The 23,107-nt window shown below is 40.9% G+C and overlaps 1 protein-coding gene across 1 annotated transcript in view; it reads right to left on the bottom strand.

Moving 5' to 3' along the window:
- Positions 1-23,107, bottom strand: part of crhr1 (corticotropin releasing hormone receptor 1) — an 88,954-nt gene that overhangs the window by 35,412 nt on the left and 30,435 nt on the right. Inside the window, exons 6-8 of the mRNA XM_088905957.1 lie at positions 14,355-14,391; positions 10,282-10,401; positions 148-233 (exon numbers count right to left, since the gene is read on the bottom strand). Coding sequence (XP_088762083.1) covers positions 148-233; positions 10,282-10,401; positions 14,355-14,391 — 243 coding nt within the window. The remainder of the gene's footprint in view (positions 1-147; positions 234-10,281; positions 10,402-14,354; positions 14,392-23,107) is intronic.

Genomic DNA, 23,107 nt, shown 5'->3' on the forward strand with positions numbered 1-23,107 from the left:
AAACTTGTGTTTGTGTAGAGGGAGAACTGGGCCTTCAAAACTGACAGGGAAAATTGTACAAAAGCAGAAAATCAGGCCGTCTGGGGGATGGAATTGCAAGGGTCTTGTGTGAGCTGGGTGCAGTTTGCCTGGGTGTTTATACTTTACCTCCTCGTTCAGTATCTCCTGGCACTGGGAGTAATTACCCTTCATGGCCCAGGTCCCATTCGATAGGCATTCTCTGTAGACATTATCTGCAAAAGACAGAAGGCGGGTGTGATTGTGTCTCAGAATACAACCAAATATTCTGTAAGCAAACTGTGCAAAACGCTAAAATACAGGAGATGCCCTGTGATACATACTGTATGGTATATGGTACGGGTGCTCGTTTTATTCTGCCATGGCATTGAACCCGCGTGTACATTAAGTAAATTCTGACAGCTGTCACACCCTTCTTTAAAATCCACCTGCCCCTTACAGGGAAACAAATTACATATGTAGGCCACGTGATGCAACAGTCGTTCTAAGGCGCTAGGATTTACAGAAAGTGGATTTTTCATAGATTTTATTTTCAAAAGGCTTCACTGAACATGAGGTGATAAAAAAAAACATCTCAGAACCCATCCATTCATCCATTATCAGAAAGTCTCCTGTTCTTGACAGCACAGAGCCACTCCTGGAATCAGGACTCTACCCCTCTACCCGGGGTGTCAGTCCGTGATGGAATAATTTACCTCCCCCTCCTTTGAAAAAGCAATTATAAAATGTTTTTTTTTTAAATTCTACAACAAATGCAGCATGCTTGATTGATGGTAACAGACGTTTTCAGGTGCCCTCCAGATTCTTATTATAGGCTCTCATTTGTTGCACCAGCTTTGCTTTCTCAGCATAGAGAAAAGATATAAAAATAGTTCAGTGGCTAATACAGAGATGTATTAATGTTTCTATATCTGTTACAGAAACAAAGGCTGTTTCCCTGGAGCTTAGCCCTGCATAAAGTACATGGAATAATTTTTCAACCCAAAACAGATACAGTATGTGTCTGACGGAAAAAGAACTTCATTTCAGCCCAGGCTGGCTAGTTTTATAGTCACTGGAAAACAAATGGATAGTCTGATTTGGAAATATTGCACTGCCTTTGTGAACATTTATTACGGCAAATCTGTATAGTGCTTTTTCAGTTTTTCCAGTTTTGCTACAGCTTTGCCATGCTTTTGTACAGATAACATGCATTTACGTTAACAAGCATCATGTGTAAGCATACTTTTGTATACGTTACCAGGTTTTACCATGATTTGACTGTCTTGATAAACCACAAATCGCTTTTGTATGGTACGACCCCTTTGGAGCTGTTGGCTTTTCATGGTCAGCAAGGAGCTGTATTTCACAAAGTATGACTCCACAGTACAAATACAAATAACTCTGCTCATGCCTCCAGCCCAGGATGTTACAGGATGTGCCCTGTGCCTCCAGGCTCAGCTCCAGATCAATAAGACCTCACCAGGATAAAACAGTTTTTTGATAATACATGACTGAATTGATTTTATGTTTTTTAAAAATCACATTGCATAAATTATTTGTTAACATTGCTCTGTGCCAATGCATGCATTGGGCTTTGTGAAGATGAATAAACAGGTAGTTGTAGCCACCAATAATGCAGATTAATTTAACAACAAGTGCAGTTCAAACTCCAGAACCTGGTCCTGTATTGTTCTCAGGTCTGTGTCTTTATTAGAGCCCGGCAGCAGTCCTTCTGTTATTCCTGTTGATGGTGAGCCAATGACATTTACTGCAGACCGTCATCAATCAACACCCACAGTATGTTCAATTTATTGTCAATAAGAACTACATTAATATGTGACAAGCTGCACTGCGGTTATTAATCACATCACCTGTTTGCTCAGTGCTGTGGCATTGCATTATTAATAGGAAATGCTCACATGTTAGATGCTATTTCAGAGGCTGCTAAACCGAGATCAATACAAATAAAAAACTATCACTATAATTAGACTGGGGTTTAGGTCTATATTGCACCTTGTCATTACAGTCTTTATGCATTGAACGCTGGCTGGTTCTCTGCAATTTATTGACTGTCATGGGGATTTAAGCCAACAAGTCAACTTACTGGGTAACAAGACTTTGTAGGACTTCATCTCCCTGGGTATCTTGTTTCATACACCTTTAGCATTTACCCTTCACCTACTGGACAACTCTTTAGCCAAAGTTAATGTAGCCAATACCCTGACCCCTTTAAAGAAAGGATTGTTCTTTGGATCAATTATCTACTAAGTAACAAAGGGGCTATATGGGCCAACTGGCTTACTCTCGTTTGGGTGCCAGTGGTTCCCAGTTTGATAGTTAAGTTACAGTGTATTTCCTCAAAAAAAGCATTGCTAAGATATATTTCTGGGTTTGCACAGAACAGACTGGTACTTGGCTGCAAACCACATCATTCCCTGTACCTGACCTTGAGCATGATTCAATCATTCGGGGCAGAAACACAGACACATCCCCCTGTACAGCTTATTGATTTCTAATCCACTACTCCAATAAATGAATCCCTGACGAGAGACCGGGCAGGGCCAGGATGGATTAAAAAAAAGTCAAAAGAAAAAAAAAACTCAACCTCGGAAGTCTTTTTGGAAAAAGTCCTGATTAACTGTGGAAGCTCGGCGCTTCAGAAATCGACTAATCTCCAAACAGACTGAGCCTGAGAAAGCTACAGCTACACTGTTACCTGCAGCACTTGCTGCTCTTTCAGAACACTGAAGGCTTTGATTAATGTCTGGTTTCAGACAAGCCTTATTGCCCAAAAGCAATAATTTGAGGCAGTTATCTTTAGGCACAGGCAGCCTTCCCATCAAGCTCACCAAATGGGCATTAAATAAGCCTGATTAATGCATCAGGGGCAATTTTTTTAAAATCACACTTGCATTCGATACGCTTTACCCCTTCAATATTATTAAATAGAACTTTTTTAGATATAATACTAACAATGTTTTTTTTTTCATTCAGTGGCACTTTAAAGCACTGAAAGTAAACGGTAAATTTGTGCATCCTCCTGGATCATTTTGGTCATGCACCTTGCTCCAAGGTATTTAAGCAGGGTCTCTATTTGAGATTTGAACCCACCACCTCCTAGTTTTGAGGCCGGAGCCCCCAGCTACTCATCCACACTGCTGCTAGCTGCACCTCTTGCAATCCATGTCTTTGTAAGTCGAACTCCTGGTGCATTACAATTGCATCTGTAACAAAACCTAAATCAGAGTGGGACCACAGGGCGGTTTAAAAGGATACAGCATGCTTTAAGAATTAAGATGGAATTTTAAAGAGCTGCATATTAATGCGAGTATTTGCCATATGTCCAGATCAAAAGAGGTTTCTGTGAAAGCTACAGTGGAAGAGAAAGGCACTCCTGATTTATTTTGAGAGCGTGCTATGGAGGCTTGGAGCACCCCTTTACAAATTAATCAGATAACTCGGTTCTTACTTGTGAGTGGAAAGGGAAATAGACAGAGCAAAGGAAGGTTTTAGGGGTCACTGCAAGTGTCTCCCATTCCTGTCGTGACAGCATGCATGCCTGGAGGCAGCAGCTGTGGCAGACAGCGAGGTGAACAGAGGGGGATTGCAGGACCTCGGCGCACGAGAGCGAGCCCAGAGAGGCAGGCTGTGGCGCGGTACAGCCCAGCGCCTTCTCTTCTCTGCCCATCCTGCTCTTCTTTGGGAGCCCTGCGATCAGCACCGGGCCTTTGGGGGCCACGTTGTTCTGGATGACCGATGTCACCGTGATCAAGCACAGAGGCAAAAAAAAGGGCTTTAATCCTTGCACTCGAGGATTGTGAGGGTTATGCTGCCGGAATGGATCAATGTTATTTTTGAATAAGTGTAAAGGCAGGAACAGCATTGTGACAGTTGCTAAATCCCACTAGTGGAAACATAGAACTTGGCACGTCTATTTTTGGCAGACGCGAACACGGCCAGCAAGACAGATCACTGGTGATAGCCCACGATATGCACTCTCTCTCATTCCTTCTCCGTTTCCTACTTTTAAGTTTGTGCTAATATTGACAGTACACAGAAACGCACCATCATAATCATAAGGTGACAGTAATGCTCTTGCACAACACCAAAGTGTAGCCCAGCCACAGTGACATAATGGCATGATACAAAGTTATGCTTTTTGCTAGTGTTACTGTAGATGCATATTACAAGCTACCTTTGAATGATGCATCTTTTTAGTTTTAAAGCAACCACAAGGTCAAATACATTAACTAGTTCTATACTAAAGTGTGAATATCACAATTTGCACATACAGCTCACAGTTCCAGGAGTGTTGCAGATTTCAGATCCCTTATAGGGCTCCTTTTCAAATCAACCTGAGTGCTGGATGGCCAACTACAATTAAGTTCCAAGCCCACCAGCTAATTAAAAAGGTTGTTTTGTTTTTATTTTGGAGTGCACTGTTCTCGGAAAATATAAAAAGCCCGGGTGAGGACAGCAAGACCCACAGAGAAAAACAACACAGTAGATGAATAAACAAATTCTAAATGCATCAATATAGGCAGGCTGTCACCAAGGAACCAGAAGTTCTGCCCATTGGAGCTGTGTCACTGAAGTGGATGTATCTGGAATCGGAGTCAGCCTTTTACTTCTGAAAACCCCTCCTATTTAACAACAAAACAATTCTTAAAGGCTCAGATGCCCAAACAGCCACCCCCAAAACTCACAAAAGACATAGCTTACAGAAAACTTCATTGAAATATCATTATACTGTACACCAAAGACAAACTGGTAGGCTAATTGGCTTCTAGGTAAATGGGCCCTGGTGTGAGTGTGTGTGTGTCCTGTGCTGGACTGGCGTCCCATCCAGGGTGTATCCTACCTTGCACTCATGCTTGCTGGGATACGATCTGGCTCCTCTATAATGTATTGGATGAAGCAGTTAGAAAATGGACAGATGGATATACATTCATTTTCTCTATGAACAGAAACCTAATTTGGGATGTCTATTATTTATTTCATGGGACTATAGATTTCATCTTGGTATGAATAGGGGAATAAGGATGGCAAGACTAGCTCCCATCCTGACTGCTAGATGGCGCTGTGGAGCAAGGTGTTTAAGGAACAGACAGGTGGCCACCTAGTAACTGTTTCTTTTGTCTTTAAAAGTCACCTTTGACCTTAGCAAAGGTTTTGGCCTTCTGCTGTGCTTCCTTCCTCTCCTCACCAAACCAAACCCACATACAAACTTGGAAATACATGTGTTCACAAAGATGTGCAAGTCTTTTACCTTGCTGTTTGCATCTGGACATGAAGGTCACCTGGTTGCAGGTAAAAATACTATTTCAGCTTAATTTTAAGCCATGTGCATGTACCATGTCCAAATGGGTTGTTGCATGCCATGTGAGAGTACACAGTCACAGGGAACACAGATTTACATGACTTCATGAGGATAGACTCTTTTTTTAATACAGGATAGAATATAATCATAAAACAAGGAGAAATGAATCATAGCTTTGTACCTGTGTGTCTGAGACTGCCATTATTGTTTTGCTCTTACACCTATTGTAGTTGAAGATAATCTCCCTTTATAAATGTGATGCCATTTATAGCTGGCTTAGACTGATTCAATAATGGAGCAAAATATAAATCAAGCTGGCGAGTGTACTTGTAAGGTGCCTGTTCAAATGTCCCTGTAGTAGGTTACTATTGTTTTCTGTCTAAAATCACAATGCAAGCAGGTATATCTTTATATACAGTACAGATTCTGTCATTTCTCTGTGTGCTTAGTGAGAAGTGAACTCAATACAACACCAATACTGTTTGTCTAATGCTTCAAGAAAAGCCTCCTTTATTATTTTTTCTTTTGTCATATGAGATGAGCAACACCACACACCTCATATGCCCTGTTTCTTCGGCTCCTCGTGTGTAAGAGACTGTTTCTGATTTGATTGCTCAGCTGTCATGTCATGCAGCCATTTTACACCTAATCTTACTGGAAAATAGAGCAGTCCAATCACAGAATGCATTCTGTATTGGCTAAATTGAAAATCTCAGGAAGAATTGCTATAGGTGCATACAAAACCCGTAACTTTTTAAACATAATGGTTTGTTATCCATGCCCCTCTACCTCCCTGGAGTTCAATTTCAAATATCAGTTTAAGTTGTTTAAGCAGTTTAATTGTTAATTAAGCCTTTCTTGATTGGATCTATAGTATTAAGTTCTAATCCTGCAAGAGTAGTACTGTTCATTGCAATGTCCCATTGCAGGGAAAAGTACACTATTCAATGCTATTTCTCTTTGTTTGGGGAAAAATAATGCAACTCAACTCTGCCAGTGACATAAGGTTTCTGACAGTTTAAACTGAAAATATATTTAAAGAAATAATTTAACTAATTCCTCACAGTGTCTGACGGTAACATATTGCTATTGGCTAAAGGATACACATGCATCACCTTGTGCAGTGCTTGTTTTGACATCCTTGTAAAATGATGTAAATCTGTATTATAAAAGAAGCTCTAGTGTTGCACAAGCAGTTTGGTCTGGTGTGAGGTTAAGCAGACCAGACTGACAGGCCTAAATAAAGTTTTAAGTGGTATTTTTAAATCATCTGCTCAATGCAAAGGATGCAATGTACTGAATGCTAAATGCATGTCTACCAGATAAAAATAAACACGTGTCAGGTGGTGTCTGTTCACTTCTGATATAATGCAAGGTCAATATTGCCTGTTGGGTTTTTTCCAGTCTAAGACTAATCTTCTGTGACATCCCCAAAGGATCTTCTAAGGCTGTAGCAGAGGGGTCAGCCAGGCTAGGAAAGCCCATCTCAAGTGGCAGGACGAGCCATAAAGTTCATATCATTAAGCTTTTCCTGTGGTTTTGTTTCCCAAGTCCACACGTGTCTTGTAATACCTAGTCAGTTTTACCCCAGCTGTTCTAAAGCAGAATCATTCTCAACATCCCGATCTATGTATACCATAAGTAGTCATCTCGCTTTTTGCATTTTGTCTTGTCCTTCAACTAGGCCCATTTTAGCCAAATCTCACGCCTACAGTACGCACTCAACAAACATTTTCAGTTGCACCCTAATTTCAGGGGTGCTGTTATTCCTCATGAGTTGCTGCTTCTGTACATGCCAAAAAGCTCACAGGGAAAGGAAAAAGTCTTAGAGAAGATGAGATGAATGTGTAGGGTAACACCTTGCATGACTTTGCTGTCAGCGCTTTTAAGGAACAAAACCATGCTTAATTAAGAGCAACAAGCAGAATGTTGCTCTTATCTCCAGTTACTTTCCAAGGGTTGTGACTGCAACTGCAGGAGCTTCCAACAAGGAAGGAGAGCTTAAACCTATTAGATCAGTCATTCTTGTTGCCAGGCATTCCCAGTGTCAATAATGAAGTCTTTGTTTAAATCACTGGGTCTTTAAATAAGATTTATTGAAGCCAGAAGGAAAGTTAACATGGAAGAGCTGTTACTGGGAGTAACAGATGAAGGTGAAGCTGAATTCATCAAGATCAAGAAATCTCTTCAGTCACCAGTCCATTGATCGAGGGGAAACACGTAATCTTTTATTTTGTAATTGTTTTAATGCATCATCCTCCTGATCACCATTAAATGTCAAGTTAAGATGCCAGGATTGCATGGGAAATATCCCGTCAATTGTATTGTGTTGCTTCCCATTAATTCTAAATTGTATGGTTCATGACAAACAGGTCATATGACAAAATCAAATTAGACCCTGTCACACAGCTTGAAGCACACTTTTTCTAAGCACAAATGATTAGAAATAGGAAGGCTTTACTATATACCATTTCCGACTGAACCTATCGCGGAATTTGCAAAACATAAGTCTGGATGAGACTCGAAAGAGACTGAAATCGTGCTTTACAAGCATCAATCACCTAATCTCCTATAAAAATGTAATACATTCACATCCCCTTTGAGAGGCAGTGTGTATCTGTATCTCTCAGACTACTAACGGAAGCTCACAAACAGCTTAAAAATGTCCATCTACAGTTCATTTACTGCCATTCCTAACAGCCACCAAGTAGAGAAAAATGTGAATCACTCTGTGATAAATATTCATTAACACTGTTTTGAAACATTACAGCACTTTCACAAATGCTAATGTATCTATGATTCATCACTACATAAATGGCTGTATTTACAGACTGGGATGGTTTTTGACTGTGCTGAGTATTTATGACAATTTCAGTATTCGTTTCATTCTGAGTCTTCAGACATGTTGCTAAAATATCGTAAGGAACAAGACCAAAATAAAGACAAAAGTGTCCAGATCAAAGTGCTACTCCTCAAAACTATTCTGCACACACCATTTTCCTCTGACTGAAAGGTGACTGGGGAAAAATGAGACTGAAAAAAATCAACACAGCAGGGGAGTAATTTAAGAATTGGGAAACCACAGGGGGCAGACAGGAGAAGTGTTGGATTGATTCGTCCTGGATTGATCAAACTAAGCTTTTTAAAATTTAACACATTGCCAAAGAAAGGAAATGAGGCGGGTGGACTGTGACTGTGCTTGCGTCTCTATGAAATGCCCCAGTGTTAGAGCGTGGTGGTGCAGAATTATAGAAATATATACAGTACGCATGACCAATTCAGTTTCTAACCTGCTTAGGAACCAAATGAGATCCAGGTATTCCTGAATCCATACACAAGGCGTGGCATTGCAGTAAGGGAGCAAGCTACCACAGAGATTTAAAGTACAGACACTACCTGAGTTATGAACATCCATACAAAGTCTCAAAGCCCCAAGAGGTATTCTAACAATGCGTACATATGAACACCAAAATGGACATGTGAACTAACCCAAGGCAGTGTAGTTCACTGTGTGCTACTTATTTGCTTCTTCATTGCCTTCTGTGGGACAGCAGTGTGTGTTCTTCCTATTTGATCGAAATGTAGATGATACGTGTGAGATCAGTGCCAGAGACACACCTGTATCAAGGAACTGGAAAGCCAGATGTTTTGAAGTGATATTATACGTAATAAAGCATTCAGAGAACAGAGAGGCACCATAGCAGGCCAGGCATGGACTTGGTTTAAATGGATCTGCGTTCACAACTCTCAAGCTTTATTGTGGGTTAAATAGGCTTCTGCGGGATAAAAGTTCTTAACTTGGGGTGCAAGCACCCCATGGAGGTATGAGATACTCTTTCTGGGGGCACAAGATATGCCAGTTTTTTGGGGGGGGAAGGAAAATCACTAAAAAACAGAAATTAAGCAGGGGCATGTAAGGACAACTACTTTGTCCCATCAAACGTAGGTATTTTAAGTAAACTCAAAAAAGTATGGAATTTTTTCCTGTAGTCTTAATTTTACCATAAAATTAAGATCATTCTCTCTGTTTCATCCTGTAGTTCAGATATATCTTAGACTTAAAGCACTGACCTACTTCAACAGTTTTTGAACCGTTGAAGTAGGTCAGTGCCTTGTCAGGTTGTCGAATGTTTTTGTATTAATGTTCACTTTGCAAATGGCATTTCTTCATTTCATGCGCAAGACAAATTCACTGATGGGCTCTGGGATCAACCAGCGATCCCTGGAAAACCTTAAGGATCTTTAAGGAAAATATTCTTAGAAGGGATTATACTAACTGTTGGCACAGACCATGAAGCTGAGGCTCACTTGCTCTGCTGTGTAGCTGTAAAAAAAAATAATTTAAAATGTGAGACCCTCTCCTGTAGCTTTTTTCATTTATGTAAATCCACTTTCTGGGTGATGATGGTGAATTTGCTGAAGTCCTCACAAGACTTCCAAAGAAAAGCAGGGACTGCTCCAGTCCAGCTGCAGACAGACTGCTGATTCGGCAAAATATACTTCATCACAGCTTCAATAGGAAAGGTCACAGCTTGAGATTTACAAATTAAATTAGATCTAGGTTATACTAGAAAATAAGGTGAATTCATTTTACTTCTTTTCCAGTCATGTCCAAGAATCCCATAATTCTTTTTAGAGAAAGTGCATCATCAAATCAGAAACAAATCAGAATCCTTTGAGCATAGCACAACTACAGTAGGTTTTCATTTTAGATACAAAGAGTTATATGACTTAGGTAGCCTTAATATCCACTGGAACGGACAGTAGCTGAAAGTTCTAGCCCTGACAGACTGAATACCCTAGAATGTAGCAAAGTTGTAAGAAAATAGTTTTGTTTACTGGGCTACATTCACTCCATGTATCAGCTAAAGTGCAGTTCCTGTAATTGTTCACCAACGTTGCTCAGCTGCAGCACAACTTTAGAGCATCCTTGGTCTAGATGTCCTGCTTGAGGCTCTTACTTGTGGTGTTGTATCTCACTCCATAGAAGTACTCTGGACAAGGCCTGGTAACCACTTCTCCTGCACTGCTTTTTGGCCAGCAGGTCCCTATTCCGTCTATAGACATATTGCAGAATACACCTGGAGAAACAGAATGGAAGAGAATGGTTAAAGAGACTGCCCCTTGTTTCTACTTTGTATAATCTTGAATCGAGTTATCAGCTACTCTATTCATCATCTTAATTTTCAGATTAATCAGTAGTGTATGTAAACTATTCTATTACCACCATAGTTTTAATATAAACTGATGGGAAAAAAGAAACGCAACATTTTCTGGAATGATTATACTATAGATATAGCTTATGTACTTTCACAAAAAGTTGTCAATTTGTTTTAAGTCCTCTGACCAGCAATACAGCTTGTGCAGTGAGGCATTGCAACTTGCCAATCACACAAAAGTTCGTTGGGTGCACTTTTACCCAGCAAGGTCCAGGTGGAACAATGCCTGATCAGGTCAACTTTAAAAAGGCCTTAATTCAAAGCTTAAATCACTGTAAGAAAAAGGCCACACTTAGTCAGTTTTCTGTGCCTAGAATGTCACCAGAAGCAAGGGAGAGGGCCATTGGCATGCTGCAGGCAGGCATGTCATGTGCCAGCGTTGCCAGACACTATGGAGTAATCTGCACCACTGTGTCCCGACTGCAGAGAAGGTTTCAGCAGACCAGCAGGACAGATGACCGTCCATGATCCGGTCGCCCTCGAGTGACCACACCAGAGCAGGACCGACACAGACTTGTTCATCTGAGAGATCATTTCAGGTCTGCCACCTGTACTGCTGCTGCTGAAACTGCCGGCAGACATGATGCCCGCACCAGTGAGAGGACAGTGAGGCTCCATGCTGCTGGCCTTAGAGCAAAGTGACCTGTCAGAGGCCCTCTGCTCACACCTCCAAGACATCACACCCAACTGGTTTGGGCCAGACAGAGGCTGCGATGGACTCGTCAGCAGTGGCATCAGGTCCTCTTCACATATGAGTCACTCTTCAGCCTGTTCCATGCAGACAGGAGAGCCAGAGTGTGGAGGAGGAGGTGTTGTGTTTCTTTTTTCCATCAAAATAATTTATTGTGAGCTGTAATACCCATCCATTATCAGAAGACCACTTATTCCTGCTGGGGGTCGCAACAGCCTGGAGGCCATTCTGGAAGCAAAGTGCAGAAGGTGAGAGTACACCCTGGATGGCATTCCAGTCCCTCACAGGACACAGAGATGCCACCTGACCAAGCCAGCATGAGGTCTACACCCTTGCAGAACCAACTCCACACAGGAGGAACCCCAGTGCAGGATCAAACCCAGGGTTGGATTAGGGAATATTAAGAAATACTGCCCTGCGATGGACAGGCATCCCATCCAGGGTGTACCCTGCTGTGCACCCATTGATTGCTGAGCTAGGCTCTGGCACCTCGCAGCTCTGAATTGGATGAAGTGGTTGGATGGATTAAGTACTATACAAAATGTGAACAGTGTATCTGCAGAAGACAGGGAGATGACTTCTATGTGGGGGAAAAATCATAGCTTTCAAAGGGATGAATTGTTTTTGTTGTTTTTTAGCAGGCAAAAAATAATTAAGAGAGCCTCTCCTCCCATTCTGGATACCGAACAGCTGATCAGAAAGGCTCCTGACCTTTTTAGCAGGCAAAGTAACAACCCCACTGTGTGCTACACTTGTGAAAATCTCCTTTATAAGACAAAAAGTCACTGGGGATTGTTTATGCTCAGACAGCACCTCCAAGTGCTAATTGATTGCTTTACCTATTGATTAATAAACTTTCAGAATGGAGAATAAATGTAAACAAAGAAGCAGTGACTTGTAGTTATGGATTCTGAGATACAGGAGTTATCTCTGGGTTTTTTTTAACCTATAGCTCCATTTACTGTAGTACCCTATTTATTTACACGTTTTATAATCAAGTATGTTCTTGAATTAATCAGACTTCTCAAGAACATGCTTCTGTTCTCCCTTACAGGAGGTGCAGCAGTGTGTTAAATGCTGGCTTGAGAAAACTAAGAGAGCCTCTCATGCCGTTCTGGGTACTGAACAGCTCATCAGAAAGGCTCCTGCTGATCAATCTCACCCATCCTGACACGTGCTTCAGCTCCTCCCATTGGGCAGGCAGGATCCAGCCTCCCAAATAACACCGTGGTAACTTCCCTAACAAGCAGTAACACAGTACGGAACATTGTGCTGTTGCAAAGGGGCGCCTGGGGACACCCAGGGGAAGCTGAAACATTCTTTACAATCTTGTCATAGACAAAAGGAAACCTTAACACAATGCAGTTCACTCGTCAGCTCGGTATTTTGTAACATGCTGACGTCTTAGCAGTGTGTCTAAAACATCCCCAAGTAAAATCTTCCATCAACAGGCGTACACCATACAGTAAATGTATTGTTTTTGTAACGTGGCTGCAACACTGTCTACACGTGTGACAGGACCAGGTACAGTAGTTCCCTTGTAGTACGTGTTGTAAAAATATTGCGCAGCGTTCCAGCAGCAATTGGAAATGTTATGGCTTTTCGTGTTCGATGTGTTAAAGTGAATGCTGTTCTGGTTTTTCCTATAACCCTTCAGACATTGTCGATTCTGCGATACCTGAGCAGGAGTGGAGCAGTGAATGGAAAGGTAGCCTGAGACATCAAAGAAAATTCTGTGCTTATTCAATGTTTACTCAGTAAAGGAAGATGTTTTCAGAAGAAAGTGAAAGTAAACTGAACAGGCAGTTCCCTCACGTAAGGTCACTGTGAACACAAGTTAATAGTCTTCTTGTGTACAAATGCTCCCTACTCGGTGCGAGTAGCTTTTTCTTGTCAGAATCAAAGGCATCCATTACAGTTTTGCCTTCCATCAAGGTATTTCCTGTTATCTCGGTGAGCAACTGGCCGTGAAAGATTCTTTAGCGGTTTTCACAAAACAGGCTCAAGAGGGACAAGACACCTTAGCATCAATTTTTAATGGCAAAGTGAAAAAAAACAGCAGGTTATCAACGTAAGGATGTCAGAACCCAGACGATAGGCTTTGAACTGGCTCCTAAAGTCTCTCACAAGAACACACCGCAACATTTTCACAGACGCTAGCAGGCCTGCCTGAATATCAGGATGCCAGGGTTATTACAACATCTTTTCTGGTGTTAGAAAGGATTTACATTCAGTCAAAAAGTATTTGCAAGCAGTGGCGTCTAAAAAAAATAATAAAATAACAGTAAGTAAAGAGTCTGGGAGATTCAAAAGATGAGGAATTGACATGCAGAGCCTGTTTTAACTCCTCTGTGCTTGTTCCAGCTGAGCCTGTTGTAAGGATTTCATTATATTCCAAATGGATTAGATTCTTCTCGTTTTCATTATTTTTGTGGGAAGTCCATGAACCCACTGTACTGTATATTTTGCATTTATCTGAGAAACAAATCAAGTCCAGTAAATGTTTACAAGACCCACAAGGGATGCAGACGGAAAGGAAGAATGTTAAAGGAGCCCTATTATACACTCCAGTCACCACCTCCACACAATGCCCATTGACAGGTCTTTTCAGAAGATGGATATTCAAATTGATTTCTTTGGCTCAATTTCAAAATGGCTCTTTTATTTCCAGTGCAGGTTCATGCTGACTCCAGCACACGTTTGTCTCCTTTCACTGTAACAGAGTTAATAACAAAGGCTTGGGAGAAATACAAACCCCAACTCCTACCAATTATGAGCTCACTGAAGTATAAATATAGTACTTGGGACTTTCAATCCCAGTGATCTTTGCTCAAGAATTCCCACAAAGCACTAAAACTGTGACCCTAAATAAGTGAGACCTGATGACGACCTTATCTGCATGTCCATTTCTCAAGCCAAGCACATTTGAAACCTAACCACATCTTTAAATCTGCATTTTTATTCATTTCCATCTTTACAGTTCTTGCCGGGGCTTTGAGTCATCGCAGCAGATGGCTGGTGCAAAACAAAAAAGCGAACAAAATGCTGTCTTATCCATTAGAAGATTCGTAAGAGATATGTGGTGCACTTAGAGAATGAAACTAAAATCAAAGACTGTACTTACCTGTGGTATTACTGGATGTCTGATTCCACGCTGACGACTGAGCTGCAAGCAAACAAAAAAAGAAACCTTAATCCATTAGGGCATATCGACATCAAAGAATTAGATGTATTACAGGATGGTTATAGGGGGCTTAACCTGGCCACAGGACAAGGAGACCAAGACCCCTGGGGAAACAGGGGGCAGCTGCAGGAGATGAGGTGGAGGGTTGATGCAATGAGAGAGGTTTTCATGACAGTAGTTTTCAGGAAATTATGTTGCAAGTGATCATGATTTAGGCAACAGTTTCTGCCCTCACTGCTCCTGCCCTGCCAGTTCGTCCCTCACTGCCTGGGCTCGAAGCCGGGTCTCCAGCATCACGCAACAGGGAACATGCCGGCTGAGCTAAAGGAAACCTCCCTCAAACCGGGCGGCTGAGATCCCTGTTATACGCAGGGACGTATTCATTACATTTTGAACAGATGGCGCACAAGTGACTTGGTTTGTTATCATCCCTCCCTAACTTCTACTATGGACTCAATTTTTTTAGTCTCCATTGAAGATTTGTGAACATTGAGCTGAAATAATAAGCCATACCGATGGCTAAAGGTTCAAGCCCTTTGAAACTGGAATAAAAACACATGTTCTGTTGTACAAGAACCAGCTAATGTTTTCAGTGATGGCCCTCAATGTGGAATTTGACAAGGAGTTAAAAGCAAAGACAAACAAAGATGTATTTTTAGATAAAGTACAACACACTCAAAAGTGCCTAGCTATTTAAGCTCCGCTACAGTAGTTCATTGATTTATCCATTATGTACTTCAGTGAAATCACATAAGTACATTTAAAAAACAACTGTGAATTAAGTACTATCTGATGTCTTTTTGTAGGAGGCACCTTAGCTGAAAATCAATATTGTCACAGCGATAGGTGACTAAGAAGTGTCTCTTAGATCATAGATAAAGTTTGTGACACTGGGAAGAGTAAACACTTCTCACTTCAAAGCAGAGAGGATGTTTGCTGAGGTCTGGTGGGTCCCTTGAGCAGAATCATTGTAAAGATTACCTTAGTATACCTAGGTAAGTTGTGGATTAATGATTGGGAGGGAACAGGGCAGACATACAATATACAGTAAGATGACATTAAGAGCACAAGAGGAGAAGAGGAAGAAAGAAGAGGCAAGGAAGGAGAAGAGAGAGGAGTCTGGAGGGGTTGGGACTTGAAGCTTGTGTTGGGCGAGAGCTCCTACTTCATGGTCATTCAAACCTGACTGGAGCTAAGCATTTGAACCTCGCTAGAGAGAGAGTGCTATTCTGTGTTTTTAGGAAACTTGGGTTTCCTGGGTAAAAGATACCTCAGTTAGAAACGTCTTTCCTGCTAAGGGTGCTTTTATATGGATAGGGATATAGGATCCCATTTATTTTGTGGCATCCGGGGTGCAGAGAATGAGATTTAACTGCAGGTTGCTTTGTATTTAGTTAGAAGGCAGCTCATCTCTTGTGTGGCCAATGTAGGCATATAAAATAAGATAACATCACTTTATTGGCCATATACAATTTCTTGCATTAGGAATTTGTCTTTTTGTAGACCCCCAACTTGCTCTCCATGAGACACACAGACAGGGAGAGAAGCTTGGGGTCAGAGCACAGGGTAGCCATTTATACAGCACCCCTGAAGCAGCTGGGGTTAAGGGCCTTGCTCAGGGGCCCAACAGAGTAGGATTCCTCTGCTGGCTGTGGGATACGAACTTGCAACCTTCCAGGCACAGGCGCAGATCCTGAGCCACAGAGCCACCGCACCGCCCAGTAATAAATTATATATTTATATATAAAACATTAAACTCTATAATGCTTAGTAGCAGTCTGGGGTTTTGTGGGTGACCAGAATGTTTGGCCTCTGAAACGCCTTGTTTGTAAATAGTGTACATAAAGTAACTTGTGTGTTGTATGTTGTGTGTAGTGTAGTTTGTGTTTTGTCATTGTAATAAATATTTGTTTAACCAAGTGTGCCTGGACTGTTACTCCTCTCAACAAAGCTGGGCCACAGAACAAAGAATTCACATGCCTCTAATTATACCAGCTGCTTGGATATATTGCTAGAAATCACTTAGAAGTTGGGGGATATGAATAATTTTTTTTACTTATTGACTAAACCCCTCGGTCAAATCCTGATTTCCCCCCATTTCTAAGAATATCACATCCAGGGCTTTGATGTACACACGTATAATTCAAAGAGCACAAAAGCCAAGAAGACAGACCCTCATGTGACAATTTTTTGTTTGTGATCTAACATTCATTTAAGGTTCTAATAAAGCACAGGGCACCTTCACTCCAGGAATCAGATTAAATTTTATGTTTTGGGAAGGAGATCAAAAGTGTTGAGACAGTAGATGGAACCCTGATCACGGAATGGCAAACGGATCTTGCAAGCAAGAGCTATTCTCCCTGGAACACAGAAGTACAGAGCGTTTTTCTTTCAATCTTTAAGAAAGGGGGAAAAAGTTGCAGAAAGTGACCTGATTCGACCAGATTCCAATGATTGTGCACCTGTAACCAAACTAGTTCAGTTAACAAAACCCCATGAATTGCATTTTAAATAAAAGCCTAAATGAACATTTTATGAGGAACTAAAGTAAGTACTAAAGTACTAAAGTATATCTTCTTCTTTCTGTAGGATATCGTTCTACATGGGGACTGACACTTTGGAAATGAGGGGTTCATTTGGTCTGGTGGGGGTCAGAAGGGCTGCAGAGACTCCTGGTTCACATCTGCAGCTTGTACTAAAGGAGAGTTTGACTTCATCTATAAAGATGTCAATGTCAATCCCTAGATGCCCTGAGAGACAAGTGCATATCACCATGAGACTGAGTGCCTCCCTGCATTAATCTGCAAGTCAGTGTCCAGACAGATCATTAAGGATGGGAATCCTTTGAGTGCTGTGAATGGCATCTGTTAAGAAGTGCCTACGCACTCCAAGCAAAGAGATAACCGTAAAGAATCTTAAAGAAAAGCCTTACAGGGAGTCCCACTACTGGGGTCCCATTAATCTGCATCATCCAAAATTTAGTTGTTAAAATAGAGACGAATAGTTAATCTTTCCGATTTCCTTTAGTAGTCCTTTAAGGTGCCGGCCAAGTGTATTAAACCCATTTCCAAGTGTTCCTGCCAAAGCAAATTCTGCGGGGTTTTTTTTCCTGCTGCGAAACAGTGAGTGAAACCACTTCAGTGACACATCTGCCTGCGCTTGCAGTATAATTATTTCATTAGGTTTGCAATGGGACCAGGCGGTGAAACCTTCTGCCGTGCCTTGAATTTCCAGACCCTTCTTTAATTAGAAAGCTGTTGGCCGCTCTGTGGCTACGATTGGATGGTGCGGGGAACGGGAGATGAAAGATTCAAGGACAGCCTTCACTTGTCCACAAAAACGCCTTGCTCATCACTGCACCGTCCAGTGGGAAATAAAAACAATAGATATGTTCAACTGACTGTCAAGCCCTGTTGTTACATAAGGGGTTATCAGGCTTCCCCCTAGCACCTCCTTATCCAAGCCTCTCTCTTATTGTGCTTTGACAATCTGTCTTGGATTCTTTGACCCATGCCATTATCTGTAATGAGAGACCCCGAGGGAGATCCAAAGCAACTTTTCATGGGGGCTGACAATAATGCAGGCGTACCCCTCTTTGCATGCAGTAAGCTTCCTTGGACTAATCTCATCGCTCACTATCTTTTCCGCAGGCTGACAGATCCTGAATGGCCAACTCAACACTCAGAATATGCAATACACCCACTTCTCCCTTTGTTTTCCTTCAAACGTTCTAGTAGCATTAAAAGGGCTTTTATAACCATGCCACAAGTAGCTATGGCAAGAAACGATAATGAGCACTCTCGCCCCAATCTCCCCATACAACCCCCCATACATACTGTGAGATTTCTGCAAGGCTGTGGGAACCAAAACGACTCACAAGCTCCAACAGGACTCCTTAATTTTTCCTTTGAGAGATGTCCAGCATGGATTCTTCCCTGGAGGGGTCCATGGGGAGTGCTGCTGTTGTTCTCAAGAATCCATAAGAATTTGATCCTCACATACTGTGGAAATCTTTTTGCAAGAGTTGTGCAGGATGTCTATGTGGATGGGTTGGTCCATTCGAGGACCGTAATGTCCAGTCGTCATCTGATTCTACTATGAGTCACAAATTATTTCCTATTAGTCAGATAGTTATCAACTCACTAAACTCCCTTCTCCTTAATTGTTTCCTAATAATCAGTTCTGGTGAACCATAACATCAGACATCTTGGTACTGTATACTTGCTCTATAATGCGGAGGTAGCTTAGAGAGCATTTTTTTGTTTATGAGCCACAGAGAACTTAAATTTCTGTGCTGGAGGGTGTCCAATAATTTATCAGTTATTCACTCAAGATGTTTTCTTTTCCCACTGTGGCTAATTTGGAGATGTTCCACTGAGGTGCTCCCTGCTCTTTCTTCACTACTGTTAAAATTGTAATCAAATTTCTGCCATGATTTAATCTAGTACACAATGTATGTGAACTCAGCCTTAAAATATCTCATTTCAGTTGGAAAAACAAGTTCAGCTTTCAAAGATTTTGTAGACATGAAAAATATTGTACTTGATCCTTTACATATCTAATAACATTCCTGCGTTGATGGTGTGGCAATGGTTTAAAAATCTTAATGTATAGTATACTGCAGGTACAGTGTGTATCAATAATTCTGCACAACAACATCCTGGACCTACATAAATGTTTTGCAAAACGTAAGGTGTTCAAAGGCAGATTAGTATTTGTATTCCCAGCTTGCAAACTCTGCAGTTTTGTATCCAAATGAAACCTCAGAACGCTGATGGGAAACTACAGAAATGGATCTTTAGTGTTTACTACCTAATAATCATTTTAAGAAGATTGGCAACTGGTGTGGTTATCAGGGCAGAACATGAAAAGGTTCTACTTTGGAAAAAAATAAATGAGGTCAGAGGAGAAAAATGAGCAAGGTTGCAGCACAAGGTCAAGTCCCTTTTATGGAGCTCTTTCTCAGATGATATTTCAGGAGCAATTATGACTTTTATTCTTCTGATAAGAATCCAGGCATTGATGAAAGCCTGGTGAAACACAATGTTAATTAAAGCTTGATTGGTTTACTCTTAATTCCTGTATTAATAAATTCATAACTAGGAAAGACCACGGAAATGAGGCTGTAAAATTCCATTTTGCCATTACAGATATTGTGATATTATCCATGTAAACACATGAGCTTTAGGAATTAGGCTATTGCAACTCCAAAATTCTTCAGTCAGCTGAACCACACGTCTTGAATAATTGAAACCTACTTTTTAAAGTTGAGAATTTGGAAGAAACGGAGTTGTGGTCTTAGTATATCCGAGAAAGGTTTTGGATAATGAACAAAAAGAAATCAAATAAGATCTTTGGGCTGTTAAAATGGACATTGTTGCGACAAAAAATAATTCAAGTGTCCTGATCCTCCGGCAGCTCAATGTTTTATTTCATTCAGTGCTCCAATGTCTGTAGCTCTGAATTCATCTGTTAAAATATAGCAACATTGAGGTTAGAAACAAACAGGAACAGGAAGTGATGCAATGCACTGAGAAGAATAATGGCTTCTGAAAGTTCATTAACATTTCAAGAAGGAGTTAAGATGTAACACTTTTAGTCACTGCTCCTGAATTGTTGAATGTTGATAACTTCATTGGATAAAAAAAATGTTCTGATGGTTTTCATTAAACATCCACATCCCCCTGCGATTTATTGAATGACTGCTTTTCTTGGCTTAAGGGCATGAACAGCAATAAAATCCACAGAGCACGTCAGTCACCGACCTCGTACAGGACAGAGAGCAACAGTCCTGGGAGATTTTAAATTCGGGAAAGTTTTCAGGAGATTAAAAAACACTGCAAGTGCAGAATGGTCATTAAAATGATACCATTGCTCAGTGAGCAGCACCCAGCTTCTGTACAATCTGTATTCCCCAATACAAAATAATTTAGAATATACACTCAATCTTCCAGTGCAATTTCACATTTGAAAGTGGCTGACAGCTATCTTGTCCAGACTGGTGGGGGTTTGTTCAGAACAATCAAATGAGCAAGCTTATCATCGACCTACTAGTTGACTGATTGCAGGCAAAGCGCAATAAGCAGGAAAAAGTCATTTCAATAGGCTGACCTGAAGTAACTGATACCATTTTAACATTCATGTGTTTCCAGTGACTCTGTAGCAGAAACGTTGAGGTTCAAAAACTGTCCCGTATTTAAACCGCCTGGGATTACAGTGCCAAGGATGTTGTCCCTGCTGTGTCCTGTTGTTTAAGAGTGCACAAATCTAAGTTGATGGATCGGAAACAAATTGGGTCCCATGGTATTTCAAGGCCAAATTTACTTGAAGGCAAAAGGTTAGGGCAATCCATTTGGGAGCCAAGCAAATACAACCATAGAAGCATTAAATCCAGGCAGGGGAAATAGCGACTCTAAATTTACTCTCGGTATATTTCCCAAATTTGTCTTCAATTCCATTGCCGTTCTATGACCTGGAAGGATAAAGTTTGCTTTCAACAAAGAAACTGCGGTAACTGCTTTGCTCATTTGGGCAAGGGGGGTCACACTCATGGTGCAATCTTCTTAAACCTAAGTCTTTGTGAGTGAAAGAAAACCTCATCTTTCTCACTTTAACAAAATACATTGCTGAGGTTCATGATATCTTCCTCCAATAAAAAAATTCTATCTGGAGGGCTATACTTAGCCCTACATTCAGGACGTTAATTGCTAGAACGTGCTCAATGTCGTTGTTCAGCATGGACTGGGACTGCCCAGGAAAGCAGTAGTGCACAGCTGCACAATTAGTGTTGCATGGCCTCAGGTTAACCCAAATTAGGAAATATGCTCTACCCGTTAAGCAACAGTGACCCCTGTGGCTGAGCTGGAGCACCTATGAGCATGTTGTGTAGCATCAGTTAGATCTGCATCATTCTTCCACTTGGTGCTAATTCTGCTGTGGTCGATCTATTGTGAAAAATACAAATGGATTCACAGGACGTGTTCCAAAATACAGTATGAAATGCACACTACACATATTCTAGCAGTAGGCTGAGACAATTGACTGAGGCGGCTCTGAAAGGAGGAAATAAAAGGAAAGCAGAGATCTCCAGTTCAAAGAAATATAAAGCAGAGTAGTTTCTCTAGTTATTTTTTGGGAATGTTAGTAGAGAGTGGTCATACTGAGTGGAAATCGGATGCGTTGTGGAGGCAACAGTGATGCTCAAGGATAATCAGATCCATCGGATGGGTCACAAACAGCAACATATTCTCCAGCGACATCCAACGAGAGCCATGGCTTTAGCTCCAACAGCTTTGCAATCTGAAGGCGTGGAGATCTTAAATGGTGATGATAAGAAATATCGCTTGACTTCGCTTTCACTTAGCTTTTTGTACACAGCAGTAATTTCTTTGTACTGCATTGAAGCCGTCAAGATAGCAACGCCTTTAATGTTAACAAAACCGTAGGGCTGGCGTAGGGCTTGGATCCGTTCTCTGCAGTGTTACACTTGTGTTTTCCTTCCAAATACTTTATTTTGCTCACTCTTAAAATGCAGTTATAACTGCAATTGCTATTGCAGCACTGATTTCTGCAATTTGTCTTTGAAGGTCAAGCAAATCATGCATAATTATATTTTGCTAAATCCTACTTACGGGTAATAGAGCAAACTATAGAGAACAGCTTTAATCTGCTGGCCTTTTAAATAAATTTAGATAAATCACAATGATCTTTATAATATGAATCTACTAATAGACAGACTCTTGCTGAAGAGATAATAGCTAGGGAGTTTATCCAATTCTTCAGAGAGAATTACTTAATGTCTTTGTAAACGATACTGTAGATCCATATTGATTAAAGAATAAAAGCTGTTCTAAACCTCTACAACCCAGCAGAGAAACAAAAATATTTTCAGAGCCACAAAGATGCAAACCTAATACCCCTGAAAACTCACAATTATACTAATGCAGAGATGTCCACTGGTGATATCACAGATTGGCAAATAAAGACATAAAGGCTGGAGAGTGTTTCTTGCTGCAATTGCTCTAATTAAAGTTATGTAAGCAAGTTTGTATATTCAAAAAGATCCACAACTCAATATTGTATACCATGCAAATGGAATTTTTCCAAAAGCTTTAATTGTTATTAGTTTCCCAGGCATGTCTTCACAGACTACCTTATAAGACACAGAAACCAAGTCTTTTCATTCCACCTATCATCTGCATTTCCTTACAGTTCTCATGTATTTTGCAGGGTGGTTTGTAATGCTGAATTGAGTCCTACCGATTATACAGGAATCAATTCTGATTGTTTTTAAAACTCCCCCTGTGCGGTACAACTCCTCTACACCAAATGCACACAAAGACACGCTACGTCTTTATAGCACCAAAGCAATATTAAGGGAAGGCTGTCAGTTCATGGAGCAGGGAATATAATTTAGTTTTAATTTGTTTTAAAAATGCAGTTTCAACTGCTTTTCACCATTTTTTTTTTGTTATTTGACGTGACCCAGCCTGCGTTTGGCTCCGACATTTGTGATTTATGTACACCTGCAGTCGTGGCGGTGAGTCCGGCTGGAGTGGTGTCATCTGCTTTATTAATCTACTTTGATCCCTAACATAGTTCCAATAGTGATCTCAAAGTTAAAGATACTTTCCTCTGACTTGTACTGTGCTATACAAGACTGTAAAATGTTGATGATTATTATCATTATTTTA

The sequence above is a fragment of the Atractosteus spatula genome, chromosome 26, assembly GCF_055471065.1.
Source record: "Atractosteus spatula isolate fAtrSpa1 chromosome 26, fAtrSpa1.hap1, whole genome shotgun sequence".
Lineage (NCBI taxonomy): Eukaryota > Metazoa > Chordata > Actinopteri > Semionotiformes > Lepisosteidae > Atractosteus > Atractosteus spatula.